The sequence below is a fragment of the Falco cherrug genome, chromosome 11 (assembly GCF_023634085.1).
Source record: "Falco cherrug isolate bFalChe1 chromosome 11, bFalChe1.pri, whole genome shotgun sequence".
Taxonomy (NCBI): domain Eukaryota; kingdom Metazoa; phylum Chordata; class Aves; order Falconiformes; family Falconidae; genus Falco; species Falco cherrug.
This window is the reverse complement of record NC_073707.1, coordinates 11,280,093-11,294,773: the sequence shown is the minus strand read 5'-3', so window position 1 is coordinate 11,294,773 and position 14,681 is coordinate 11,280,093. Positions and strand designations below refer to the sequence as shown.

General features: G+C 39.0%; 1 protein-coding gene across 9 annotated transcripts in view; it reads left to right on the top strand.

Annotated features, from left to right (window-relative positions):
• The window catches only part of NMNAT3 (nicotinamide nucleotide adenylyltransferase 3), a 32,851-nt gene that overhangs the window by 15,745 nt on the left and 2,425 nt on the right, over nt 1–14,681 (top strand). For 7 of the 9 annotated variants that reach the window (XM_055723881.1, XM_055723880.1, XM_055723877.1 and 4 more), the window contains 2 exons: nt 5,811–5,994; nt 11,923–12,032. In XM_055723881.1, the coding sequence (XP_055579856.1) occupies nt 5,811–5,994; nt 11,923–12,032 (294 nt within the window). Of the gene's footprint in view, nt 1–364; nt 422–3,419; nt 4,627–5,810; nt 5,995–11,922; nt 12,033–14,681 lie in introns of those variants that run through there. The other 2 variants (XM_027808905.2, XM_027808906.2) reach the window with 2 other exon arrangements.

The following is a 14,681-nucleotide window of genomic DNA, read 5'->3' as shown; positions in this document are numbered from 1 at the left end:
TATAGAGTGCATTTTGCAAAGGTGAAAATCAAAGCAGCAAAAGCATAAATGTTAAGACATTTCAAGACATACCATATCCCTAAAGGAAACACTTCTGTTCCATAAAACTCAATTTTCTGAATACTGTTATCAATACAAATAGTTTAGGTCCTAACCATTTTCTAAATTTAAGGTCTTCTTTTCTAAGTCAAGAAGTATAGGCATCTTTCTGTTCCACAAGTTTTATTGTCTTACACTAAAACCCAGCAGAATAAAGGGTGGGTGTCCCCTGCTTGCAGTGGTATTTTCGATTATGCTTTGTGTTTGACTTTGGAATCCTAGTCATCTGTTTTGCAGCATCTCTGAAGAGAATCATTGCTTCCCAATCATGTTACATGGCAAAAGTCATCTTGGATGAGAGCATTTCAGAATAAGGTGTCCTGTGAGTAGAACTACAATACTTTATTATTCACATTGTTACTCTCAAGGTGGTGGTTTTACCCTTCCTTTCTGGAGGAAAGGCTCATTGTCAGAGCTGTCAGGATACTGCCTTTCCTTTTTTTTTTTGTCTAAAGCTGGTAGAAGTGAAGTTGTATTTTGGGGTCCTGATACAAAATGTTTATTATAGATGTGATGTGTGGAGATCATTCAGCAATTTTTGAGGACTGATTGTTGTGCAGGCTCAGCAACTCAGCTGTTGGAGGAATTCCTGAAGTCACAATGTATTTGAGTGGCTGTCTGACTACAGAGGTAAATCGCCATCTTCAGGCCCTGTAGTTCACTCAACCAGGTGGATATGATTTATGTTTGTCTGGGTACTCATATGTCACCTGGTGGCATCTGTCACCACGATTTTTGCACACCTCATCTAGTTCAGTGTATGCATCTTTCAAGCACTCTGAAGTGGTGAACGTAAAGTCATCCATCGTATGGAGAGCTATCCTAAAAGGTTGTCCATTACTGCTCTGATGTATTTGTTGTTTATGTTGACTTTCAATCCAATGATTGCTGAATTGTTTACCCCTTTGATTTTCCTTCTGTTGAATTCCCTTCATGGAAGGTGACTGAAGATGAAGTAAAAAAGTCTTGCCTATTTTATTTTCCTTTTTCATGCTTGGCAGTCTCTACATGCATGTCATGGGAGGGTAAGCATGGGCTGGTATTTTGATATTTAATCTAAACAAAGATTTAGATACTGCTCCCTCCACCCCAGTGTATTACAACCTATAAATCAAATTAACATTTTTGTTTAAATGGAACAATGAAAAATTGTTCTATTAGTTACCCTAGTATTAGTAGGCTGAGGTTTCTGGGAGGATAACTGTTGATTTCTTGTGGGTTCAATGGAAACCATTACTATTACCATGTGATTTTAATGTGTGTATTCTCACACACAGAAGGCTGATAAAAGAAATTAAATAATCCAGTTAACTAACCATATTCATAAAAGCAAGTGTGCCAGTGGTTGTTTCAGTGAATAAATGAAAAATGAATTAGTGTAAGCTCTTATTGCATCTTAGATGATTGAACATGAGGTTGTATTGTAACTATTTTCCAACATTGTTCACTTCTGATAGCAAGTTTTAAATTGTTTTACATTTTGAAATAGCTGACACTACTCATGAAGGAGGACTTGACTCCTCAACAACCAAAGTGATTTTTGTTATTTATGTATGTCATGTATGTACTATGCAGTAAAATTTAAACTGTTCATCAGACTCACTTTGTTATATTTTAGAAGTGTAGGAAACTTTATGCTCTTAGACCAGGCTTAATAAAGCAGAGAAAATGCTTATTCCTGGACAAACCCTCCAAAATCCAAACCAAAAATTTGCAATCCTGTGTCTGGCAATTGTTCACATGAATGCACTAATTTATAGAAGTTAATCTCTTGTCCAGTGCTGATAAGGAAATTGAGGCAGTCTCCAAAAGAAAACCCAAACATGAAGCCCAGGGAATTTTCTTTGGCTTATGCTAATAAACTTTGGATTCATGGGACAGAAACTTTACACAGGCCATGAGTTAAAAACTGTCATCTTGATTAAAGTTTATTGGGTTGTGGAGAGGTTTTTTGGTGGTTGGTTTTCAGTGGGGTTTGTTTCTTTTTCATGTTTCATTTTCAGTGGGGGTGTTGCAGTGTTTGAGGTTGGTTTTTTCTTTGGTGTTTGGGCTTCAGGGTGGTTTGGGGTTTGGTTGTTTGGGTTTTTTTATGTTTAGTGTTTTTTGGTTTGGTGATTTTTCAGTTTTTTTGCTGTTTAGGTGTGGGTTTGAGAGGGGGTATTGGCTTTTCAGGGTTTTTCTGGTTAGGGTTTTTTTTTTTCCCCTGTGCATGAGCATTATATGGTCTGTAAACTAATGTCCATATCTGCAGGAAGGGAAAAATTGCATATTTGAGTTGGTGTCACAATTGATATCATAGAAGCTACCAGCAAGTCTTAACTCTGGGGTTTTTTTCTGTCATAAATGTAAGTTAGCAGAGCTGAATACTGAATGGCAAGGAGTTTCATTCTAACCTTGAGATGAGATTGGCATTTGTCTGTAATATTTTTATGTAAGCCTGTATCAGTGAAACTTTTAAAGCGTTGGAGTTTTAACAGGAAGGTACCAAACTACCTTAAAGTAAGTGTGTTGGCTTATCTGCTGTTTTCAGTTATATGTAACCATAAAAGCATGAAACACGCAACTTTTGCTACTGTCATTACTTATGGCTAATGTACATTGGTACTGGCTGTTTATAGTGATGTGCTGTAAATCTAAACTCTTACCTAGAAGAGATACTACTTGGGGTAGTTACTTTGTTATAAAGAACCAGGCTGCATAAACAGATGTGCCTAATTCTCAGTTGTCATAGAAATGCAAAAGAGGCTTACATTTTGTAGGCACTGTTCAGCAGGGAATAAAGTTTCTAAAAACTTTGTTTATGCTAAAAGAGTACTATTTCATAGTACTTACTTAACAGTATCATGGAAAAGGAGGGAAATAAAGCAGCAAAGTCCTATTGCAGCCTGCTCTGGAGGTGGCAGAACAGCAATGGGGTCATTCCTGCCCGCTGGGCAGGTTAACACCATAAAGCTGCAGAGCTTCCCAGTCTGTTGTGGATTTTCCTATGACACTGAGAGGAAGATGTGTAGTGGGCAAGAGTTAAATGTATGGAAGTATTTCTTTCGTTTGGTTTTTTTATAGTGATTATTTCCTTTTATTATTTACTTTTTGTATAGTTTCTAGTAGTAAATCCCAGACATTATTACTAGGAGAAATTAATCTTTAAAAGCCCCACCAAACTACACATAGAATTTTATATGAAACTAGCATTTGATAAATTTGCTGTAGTATTAATAACCTAATTCAGCATTACAGTTTGTGTTAGTGTTTGTGACAATTTACAGTGACCTTTATTACAGAAGAATAAATATCTGTTTTCCTTTATAATACTGTTTCAACATGTTTGAGGAAAATTTTTTGTTTCATTATTTTTTTATTCTTAGTTTTCTAAACATTTATCCTAAGCAGTTCTTAGAGAATATAAATTCATAGCAAGAGGAAATTTTTTGCTGTTTTTGATAGGATTGTTTTGAAAAGCAATGCCACTTAAGAGCCTGGAGGATTTTATACATACTTGGGACAAGCAGTAATAAATACTTCATGATGAAAACAAATAGCATTCCAAAGAAATAGAATTTGAAGTTAATTCTGGACCAGGGAGGGTTTGAAACTACCTGTAATAATTTATGGGACAGAGAAGAGAATTGCGGTGGAAATTTAAAAAAAAAACCAAGGTGGCAGAATTTAATTATTTCCTGTTTGCATGCCTGCCAGAGTTAAGAAGCATATTTGAATAGGTGAACTTTTAAGTTACTGTAGAGGACAGAAGTTATTTAGAGCCAGTAATAAACTGTTCTATATTTTGAGTACTAAAGCTTGCATTTTTAGGTGGAAAGCTCTCATGTACATCATGTTTGCATAGTGCTGGGTTACTCAGTTGTTGTGAGTCATCTTGGTTATTGTATGTGATTTTAGGTACCTTAAGTGTTAGCAACCTTGATTTTTCTCTTCCAGTTGGTTTTATTTCTGCTTTGGAACAAGCTGATATGGCCTCAGAAGCTCTTATCGATATAATCCAATTTATGTGGTTCTAGGCCAGACTCTAGACTGAAATCTTTACAAATCGCAAGAATACGGCAGAGTTGCAGTCATTCTTGGCTAGCGTGATTTCATACGATTTTAATTTTTACATTTAATGTTTTCATTTAAAATATAAGGGAACAATTTATATCTAGAAACTGAAAAGAAAGGAACTGAAATTTGGAAAATAAAATTATTGTGTGAGGACAAACCTTGTAATAAGGGTAACATTAATGAGTTCAGACTGTAATGTCTTTCCCTTTAAATGAGAATGTGTTATAGCATTGTATTTTATCAAAGTACCAGAAAATAATTGTTGTTTGTAAGTCAAGTGAAATTATTTCCAATTTCAGATCAAGAGACGGGCTTAATAATATACACATATTTGCATGCTTCTAGAAAATTTTATCTTGGTCTGTTCATCATTTTGCTTATAATGAGGATGTTTTAAAACAGAGGATAGTTTGGACTGACCTTTCAACAGGAGACAGGCCTGTAAATCTCGCTGAATCTTAATGCTATTTTGTAAGTCAAACTCACTTAAGTTCTTTTGAAAATTTTACCCTATTATATCAAAACAAATATGAAGTTACTAAATTGTCATTTTAGAATATTAAATTGTCATGTGCCAGTATCAGAAATTATGAGTCCAGGTGTATCATTTCCATTACAAAGCAACAGAAGGAACTTGCTGCATTTAAGTTTCTTTGTTGAAACAACTGAATTAGGAAAAAAGAAAGAGGATTTTTCCCCCTTCAGTATCATATTTGGTGTAGTTATTTAAAATGCTTGTTACATTAGAAATCATTTTTGTTTCATTTCTGTTTATTTGAAACACCCTTTCTCCCCTTTCTGTTACTGGAGGTGTGTGGCCCATATCAGTGCTCTATTTCCCTGTTGATTTCTTAAAATGAGAGCTACAGTTCTGTTCCCTGAATTTAGGCCACAACTGCAAAGTCTAACATAAAAAAGCTTGTGTTAATGATTACATTATGTTACAGGAGTAGAAAAATATGGGCATTTTTTCAAATTTAATCAACATCATCAGCCAGATAGAAAGGGTCTTTAATAGCTTTTAAGCTGGTGTTTGGACCATAGTGCTATAAGTCTAACTTGAGATTTCATTAGCCCCATCTTTGTTCTTGAATCTTCTGATTTGTCTGAATCATATTAATCACAGCTGCTGTAATTTATATGCTGTAATTAATATGCTGTAATTTTGGCTTTAACACAATGAAAAGGCACAATGATTTTGATAAATAACAAGCATCAGATGCTTAAGAACAAAGCAGTGGTCAGTTAAGTCATGCATTGCTCTGGCTATATAACAGCTGCACTTACTGGAATATAAAACTTAGTTATATCTAGCAATTTTGATGGTTTGCATCATAAATTGTAAACTTCTCTACTTGCTTGAAAATGGTATGTTCATCCAGCTGTCCTTTTTCAATCATCTAAAACAATAAACATTGATAGTAATTGTGAGCAGTTCACAGAGGAGCAAGGCTGCTTTTTAATTTTTGTAATTGCTGTTTCTGTATTAAAAATAATACCTAAATGAAGTTGTTCATAGCCTGTTATAACTTTGATGTTAACTGTGTTTTGAAGAGGTTGGACTAGATGAACTCACAAGGTCCCATCCACCCTAAAATTTCAAGATTCTGTGAAAATGACGTATTTTTCCTTTTTTCTTTTCTTTTTTTCAAAAGGAAGGTATCAGGTGATTGAAGGTATTATGTCTCCTGTTAATGACAGCTACGGAAAGAAAGGCTTGGTTTCGGCAAGGCACCGGATAGCAATGGCTAAACTAGCACTGGAGACGTCTGATTGGATTCGAGTTGATCCATGGGAGAGTGAGCAGGAGACATGGACAGAGACAGTAAAAGTATTAAGGTAATTACTTTTTTCTCCCCTTTTCTTTATGAAGCTACTGATTGCCAGAAATCTGTCTACCAGATCAATGCACAGAAGTTGCTCCTGTTAAAACCCCCGAGCAAAGCAGAACATGTCTGTTTATGGCATCATCTGCTATGAGATAAAGTATTATATCTGTGAGCAATGAAAATTCACATCACTTTCCTTCAGAAAGGTTGTGTAGTCAGTATTCCCCATCTGGAGTCTTTCCTTTCCGAGTGCAAAGCAGATATGTTTTCCTCATGCCTATGCAATACTGTACAGTACTGCACTTTCGCCATTTAGGTAGTTAGATGCGTGTTGGAAAGCCTCTGCCAAGAAAGGGTCTTGCAAAATTATAGTTGCTGAAAGAGTTCTGCAGAAAAGTTCTTGGCTGTCATGTTATTTCTCTTGGGTATAAGCCTCTAAGCCTGTAATATAGGTATCTTAGTCAGAAAGTAAGAGAGTTTACAAACAAACCTATTCTTCAGGAGCATTCCTATTTCAGATTAGCTATGTTGGCATTATTATGCCTGCAGGTTTATCTAGTCACACATCCTTGAAAAGTTTTCATATTAACTATAATGGCAAGTTAAATGCAAGCCCATAACTGCTGATGTTTTCTTCAAAATTACTGAGTTGGCTGTGGTTTTGTGCTGGAAGATAAAATTAAAGAGTTTGTCCCAAACCTGTTAACTTGATGTAAGGACTTTGAAACGTACCTTTTTCCCATATGATTGGTCTTGGTAATAAATGCAGGCGAGGTATGAAAACACAAACTTCTTGTGCTAGCCACTCTTTTGGAAACATAGATGCTACAGCATTCAACAGATACTGTTGAAGTGAAAGAGTTCATTTATGTCTTTCAAGAAAGCAAGTGTGCTATAAGAACTATCAATGATTCTTCATTTCTATCCACATTTTCTAGGTTACTCTCTCACTCAGAACAGTTGTACATGTAGCTTAAGGCTCTAAAATGTGCCTTCCAACAACTGCCCAGAAAGCTCTTGTGGTCTTTATGAAAGCAGTTAAAAACCAGACCGGTTATTTTACAAAAACATACATCAAAATACCCTACATACTTACCAGACAATTAGTGGAGCCTTTTCAGTTCTGCTTCTGTTTGCTTCACTGACTGAACACAGATATCCAGTTGCTTATTCTGTGCCTTCCAGCCAGCCAGTAGAATAGGATCAGAGCAGAAGGAAGACTAGGCAACGCTACCCTGTCTTTGCAGAAAACCTTTCTGTTCCTTTCTCTAATCACAATTGTATATTCCAGTGTGAGAAATCACCAAAAGGTCTGTCCTGCAGTATTCGTTGGGTATGGAATTTTTCTCCTAAACTTCAGTTTTGTAAAACTATTTTCCTCCAGAGAAGCAGCTACAAACTTAAGGATCAGGTGATCCTATTTACAAAGGCACAGCCTCAACTGAAGTACTATTTTTTGGTTTGTAAACTGTAAATCCACCTCAGAGTCCTTTAGGATAAGAGGTATAGTAAATAAAACCTGTATGTATAATTTTCTGCTCAGAGAAAGTAGTATCAATGTCGTACAGACAGCCAAACTTCCTGTCTGCCTAGAAAGTTTACACAAATACATTAGAAACAAAAGGAGGGCTAAGGATAATCTTCATCCTTTATTAGATGCGACAGGGAACATTGCCAGAAAGGATGAGGAAAAGGCTGAGGTACTTAATGTTTTCTTTGCCTCAGTCTTTAATAGCAAGACCAGCTTCCCTCTGGGTACTCAGCCTCCTGAGCTGGAAGACAGGGATGAGGAGCAGAATGTAGTCCCCACAGTCCAGGAGGAAACGGTCAGTGACCTGCTGCTCCACTTGGACATGCACAAGTCTATGGGGCCAGATGGGATCCATGTGAGGGTACTGAGGGAGCTAGCGGAGGAGCTCACCAAGCCACTTTCCATCATTTATCAACAGTCCCAGCTAACTGGGGATGTCCCAGAAGACTGGAGGTCAGCCAGTGTGACATACATCTACAAGAAGGGCCAGAAGGAGGATCCGCGACACTACGGGCCTGCCAGCCTGCCCTGGGTGCCGGGGAAGGTGCCGGAGCAGACGGTGCTGAGCACCATCACCCAGCACGTGCAGGACAGCCGGGGGGTTCAGGCCCGGCCAGCGCGGGGTTATGGCAGGCAGGGCCTGCCTGGCTGCCCTGATCTCCTTGTGGGACAAGGTGACCCCCCTGACGGGTGAGGGACAGGCTGCGGGTGGTGGCTGCCCGGGCTGGAGCGAAGCCTTTGGCACCGTCCCCACAGCATCTCCTGCAGCCACCGGCTGCTCCCGGCCGGACCGGGGGGGCTCTGCGCGGGGTCAGGAGCTGGGGGGCGGCCGGGCCAGGGAGCGGTGGGGAATGGAGTCACATCCCACCGGCACCGGGCACATGGGGGGGTTCCCCAGGCTCAGCACTGGGGCCTGTCCTGTTTAATACCTTTATTGATGATCTGGACAAAGGGATTGAGTGCACCGTCAGGAAGTTTGCAGATGACACCAAGTTGGGGGGAGTGTTGATATGCTTGAGGGTAGGAAGGCTCTGCAGAGGGATCTGGACGGGCTGGACCAAGGAAGGCCAATTGTACAGATTAACGAGGCTCAGTGCCAGGTCCTGCACCTGGGTCACAGCAACCCCAGGCAATGCTACAGGCTGGGGAAAGAGCAACTGGAAAGCCACCTGACGGAAAAGGGCCTGGGGGTGCTGTCTGATGGCCAGCTGAACACAAGCAGGCAGTGTGCTCATGTGACCAAGGCAGCCAACAGTGTCCTGGCTTGATCCAAAACAGTGTGGCCGGCAGGACCAGGGCAGTGATGTTCCCCCCATACTTGGCACGGGTGAGGTCACATCTCAAATCCTGGGTTCAATTTTGGGCCACTCACTTCAAGAGGGACATGGAGGTGCTGGAGCATGTTGAGAATGGCAAAGGAGCTGGTGAAGGGTCTAGAGAACAAGTCTTATGAGGAGCAGCTGAGGGAACTGGGGCTGTTCAGCCTGGAGAAAAGGAGACTCAGGGGACACCTTATCGCTCCCTACAGCTGCCTGACAGGGGCTGCAGGCAGATGGGGATCAGTCTCTTCTCCCAGGTAACAAGTGGCAGGACAAGAGGAAACAGCCTCAAGTTGTGCCAGTGGAGGTTTAGATCAGATATTAGGAAAAAATTTTCCCTGAAAGGGTGGTGAAGCATTGGAACAGGCTGCCCAGGGAAGTGGTGGAATCACCATCTCTGGAGGCATTTAAAAAACACATAGATGTGGTGCTTAGTGACATGGCTTATTGGTAGATTTGGCAGTCCTGGATTAATGGTTGGACTTGATGATCTCAGAAATCTTTTCCAGCCTAATTGATTGTATGATTCTATGAAAGTGAACCTCTAGTTTCATAAATAAATTCACAAAATGTTAAAATGTATGCCTGTTAAGGAGAGAAATGAGCTTAAATAATTTTTTTCCTAAATGATAACCTGTATTAATGAGCTGGACCAGTGCCATAATCTGATGTTGAACCCTGTCCCTTGGATGTGGGAAGTAGCATCCTGATGAAACAGTACACGTAGGTGTTTTGGCTTTGTATTTTATTTTAACTGTCATACATTGATATTAAAAAAAAAGAGGCAGCTTTAAGGCTAGAACCTTACCAAGTATAAACAGGCAATGGTTTATAGTGAAGTTGTGCTTCTTCATAGGTGTTGAAGGTTAATCTAGAGATTCTTCCCTGGTCAAGGAACCGAGAACCAATTGCTGCCTTCACTATAATCTCCCTCAGGTGGGAACTTTAGCACCAATAGAAAGAGATTTTGCTATTGCAAGGCAAAGGCAAAAAACATTATTGTACCTAAATGTCTCTTCTTATCAGTATTTTGAATTGTATGCTTAGCTGCAGTAGAACATTGTGTCCTGAGACATGAGTGGCCTTTTCCTACAGGACTTGTTTTACCTAAGCGTGGTGAAAATGTCATATTTCATCAGAATCAGTGGATTTTGCAGAGGGTCCCAAATAGTTATGACATAAAAGAATTTTAAGGAGCAAAGGTCATACCTCACTTGTGACAATGCTATTAGTTGCCTGTTACGTTTAGTGAGAATGGAAATTTTGGAGACTATCTCAAGGCTTTTTTTAGAGAGGAGGAGGGAGCATGATAGAGCTATTTCCCATGTTGTTTGTGAAAATTCTTCCTAGACAAGAAAACAGTACTGTCAGAAACCAAAGAACTATATTAATTTGTCCTGTAATGTAGATTTGATTGTGGTGTGGATATGCTATGAATTAATTTAGAGTTGGCAAAGATGTATCTTACCCAACTTTCATTAGATTGTACTTGTGATTTAATTATATAGTTATTCAAAGCTTCATGCACTGTTCGGAAAACGCTTGCTAAACTGACAGTTGGTATACCTTTAAAATAATTTAAGCCTCCCTGCCCCAGCACTTGAAACACATGCTGAACAGACCTTTTGGCAGTTAAGATTTTGCAGAGCTTGTAACATTAGTCCTGCAGCGAGCTCTTTGCCAAGAGTTCTTATTTTTGAGTCACGGCCTAAGAATTTCAGCCTATCGTACAAAGATAGTGTGCTTGACTATGCATAGCATCAGCCTGTTTACAACAAGGCAGGATTAAAAATAGAAATGTAGGAAAGTACAGGCCAAGTTACTGCTACTTACACTCTACTACTGTATGTTCCTCACCTCTTGTCTCTGCAGTTTCTTTAGCCAGTGGCTGAGCATCAAAAATTACTGGAGATTGTTATGCAGCCTGTCTAGGTGTGGATTCCTGACACTGATGCACCTTATTGCTGTGACTAGAAGTATTTGCATGATTTGGGGTGTACATTTAAATCACTAAACTGTAAATTCATTCCTTAGGCCAGACATACAAAGGGTTACCTATGGCTTTGTACATGCACTGAGTTCAGACTGTACCTTGTAACTCATAATCTTTGCTTTGATACAGTTATATAAGACCTGATGCTCACTTTGGCTATATATGTACTAGACAGAGATGGGACACTGGCTTGAGCCTGTGTCTGCCTGTCCTGTTCAACCGCAAGCTTGTTTCCTGAAATGGTTTTGGCTCCTGCTCGTATGAGCAGTGCCTAAGCACAGCCCAGGATGGTGCAAGTTCAGTACTATTCCAAACAGGCAAGGCCATGCTGATTTGAAAGGAAAGGAGTTCAGGTGTTTGGATCCAAGATTAGCACTTGCTCTCATGATCAAGGAAAGGGTCACTACCATGACATAATAGTACCAGTACTGCAGTGAGGCACCAGTGACGAGGAACAGCAAAAGAATAAAAGTAATAGAAACGTGGAAAAACTGTCGAAAGGGTCCTTGCCTGCCTTCATGGATCTGAACTCGCTGAAATTAGAAGCATAGCAGATGTCAGAAGTTTTACAAGAATTGTATATTCTGGGTTTCTCAGGATTATGATTCTTTTAATTAAAATGAAAGGGAAAACCACATGGTGTGAACTCAGGGAATGTTTTTATGGAGGAGAGGATGAGAGAGAACAAGAATGTCTCCTGAAAATAGCACACATTATAGAAACATCATCATGAGGGGTTGTATTTAATCAAGGAATTCAATCTAGTGATTAAAGTGTGATTTAATCCTGTTTAAAGCAAAAACCTCCACAATGTTTTAAATGTAATGTTGCTACCAAAATTGCTGTAACGGTAGAATTTCAAAAAGGAATTAAAAACCAGAATGCCATTATGGAGATTGTTTGTGAATTCTGCGTAATGTTAACTGCATTGATACTAATCTCATGGTAGAATGAATATGCTAAATTCTTAACAAATTTTATTCAAATCCAAAGTGCATAAAGCAGACTGTGTTCTTGAATCTGAAAGTGCCAGGTAATCGCTTTGTGCATCTCTGAGAGGATTACCTCACACAGAAGCCTTTATTTTAAATGCAGGCACCATTACAATGAATCACTCAGATTGCTCCAGTCCAAGAAGGAATTCATGAAAAACAAACAGCCCATAGAAAGATCTACGGAGGATTCCCTTTCTTACCAGCACTCAGGTTGGTTCATAACTGTAAACCTGACTCTTTTGTTTAGCATTAAAACCAATACAGCTTTACCAGACTAGACTAATTGAGTAAGTTGAACACAGTAGCTGGTAAATTTTGAGAGTTGGAGCTGCCTACCAAAAACAAGCCATGCCAAATGCCAGCATGACTTCTGGTGCAGTTATTTTGCAGTAACTCCAACAGATAGGAAACTTGTTTTGGTTTTTTTATCTTGGTTTTATAAGCATCTCTTTAGCTGTGTCAGAGATGTATGTTGTGGCCCTGCTGGTTTTGCAAAGCATAGAATATATGAATAAAAACCAAAAAGTATAGGGATTATTTAGAACTGTAATTGTTAGAGTATGGGCGAAGTATATGGATACCACACCAGTGATGCTGATGCATTGATGTTTACTGCATTTCTGGACAGAAAAGCTTCTGTTGACATTAGAAGTATGGCAGGTTCTGCAAATGCTGTTCAGTTTCGGGTTTCCTATTTTATTATATTCCCTAGCCCTACAACTTGCTGGGATGCTGCTAAATTTTTGATACATTAGATTTTTCCTGAAGTATTGCAGCACTTGTTGGACATGAATAATGCATTTAAATTGTTCATGGTTATACAAAAGTTTAAAAAAGATGAGGAGTTGTATCTTTGTAGGTGGTAGTGAAAAAGAAGTCTCAAGGCATTTGGACTGCAGTGGAATCTTGTGTCTGATGGGGTTAATGATTGTTAGCAAGTGGCAAGTCAGATTATTCCACATTGCCACACTATAGTGTGAAAGTAGTAAAGAATATTTTAATTTTCCATTACAAAAAATTATTTTGGCTATTATTTCCTGTAGTTATTTCAGTATGTAAAAATGGTCAAGAAAAAAATGTTAAAACTAGTTTTTCTTTCCCAATAAAGTTTCTCAGTTTAGAATTCATCAGTCATCATCACAGGATTCCTCTATGGTCAGAAACAAAGTGCATGGCAAAAACTAGGTGAGAAGGAGGATGGGCAAGAAATGGGTTTCTCTGTCTTGTACACAGTGGCTGGATTATTTTTTAATTTATTTCTATCTGGCATCAATCCACAAAGAACAATCCTTTAGTCAGAACGGAGAAAGGCTAGCATCCTGTTGTTACGTACCTTTTCTGCCTTCAGTGCTTTGACTGACTGGGCAGTGATACACATTTGGCTATATTAAACATGCAGCCCACCCAAGAGGGAGTGGAATGACTTCTTTCCAATTCCTTTGATCACTAGCATGGTATGGCATGGGAAATGGAGAATGATCAAGAGCTACGGAGAACTCCAGAGCAAAGTAGATTTCTTTCCCTTTCTCATAAATAAATGCTGGTTAGCACAAACTTTCTGATATGCAACTGACCCAATTCCTCCTCCATGCCCCATTCCCACCCCCAAAAAAAATCCCATCCCAACAATGAACTCTGTTGACTTGGGGTTTTCTGTGAAGTTTTTAGAACAGCTCAGTCACCTAATGGAAGCTTTCACATCAGCTTGATGGCTGAATTTAGCAGTGGCAAAATTCAATAATATACTTTCTTCCTACTAAATGTGTGCCTACTAAACTGTAAGATGTCTTTGCATGGTCCTGAACCTCATGATTTTGTTCCACATGAAACAATCAGGTCACTTTAATGTATATTGCAAATAAAAAGGTTTACTGAGGACAGGTGTAAACAAATGATTGTAGTTTTAATAAACTTAGCATTGTTTACTAGTGCTAGTCATTCAGGAAGAAGATGAAAACAAGAATACAGAGTTAGTCTTCTCTGTTTTTCAGTGTCCAGGGATTTGCCATCCCTCCTTGATTCACTAAATATAGATTCATACGCAGTATTTCTTCTCCTGCTTACAAGAGATGGTTGATTGTCTTCATTTCATTTTTAATTGAATCCCCTGCACTTCTGGTCTCTCAGTTGCCTTACATGAATGACTTTGTTGTCACCTGTTGAATGCTTTTCCCTGGCATACTTTATCAGCAGTCTCCCTTAATTAGATCTTAAATCCCGCTACTTCCTTTGTGTTGATAGTTATTTCTCCTTTAGCTTACCCTCTTCCTTTTCCCTGAACACTTCAAAGAATGGAAATTCATTTTTGTCCACCATCATCAACTGAGCTACGCCAATCAAAACCAAGCAAAAATTTCCCTGATCCAGCCATACCATGGCCTGAAGTAAAGGCTATTGTACTTACTTAAAAAAGGAGCGCTGCAGCAGCCATTTGGGTTTTATGCCATTATCTATAGTGGAAGCTGAACATCATTTAGCAAAGTGCCCTTGAAAGGCCAAAGACACATTTTTCTCATTGGCACAGATGATGTGGGGATATGCAGAGATATATTTCTAAAATTGACAATATTTTTTTAAAGCCTACAATCTATTAATTTAGCTTCTGTTAACCTAGAACTGCAATGCATGTGCATGCAGAGAAAACCCATCAACACTATAAAAGCTCTGGTGTAATACTAGCTCTGATACAGCTTGGGACAGAGCACTGGTTTACTGTGGAGGTTGCTGATAAGTAAAAAGCTGTGACATGAAACCCAGGTATGACTCTGGAAAGCAGGAGACTGGAAACAGTCCTAAACATGGAATTGAGGACAGAGAACTGGACAGGAGGAGTAGAATCTGTGAGTGGGAAGACAAGGA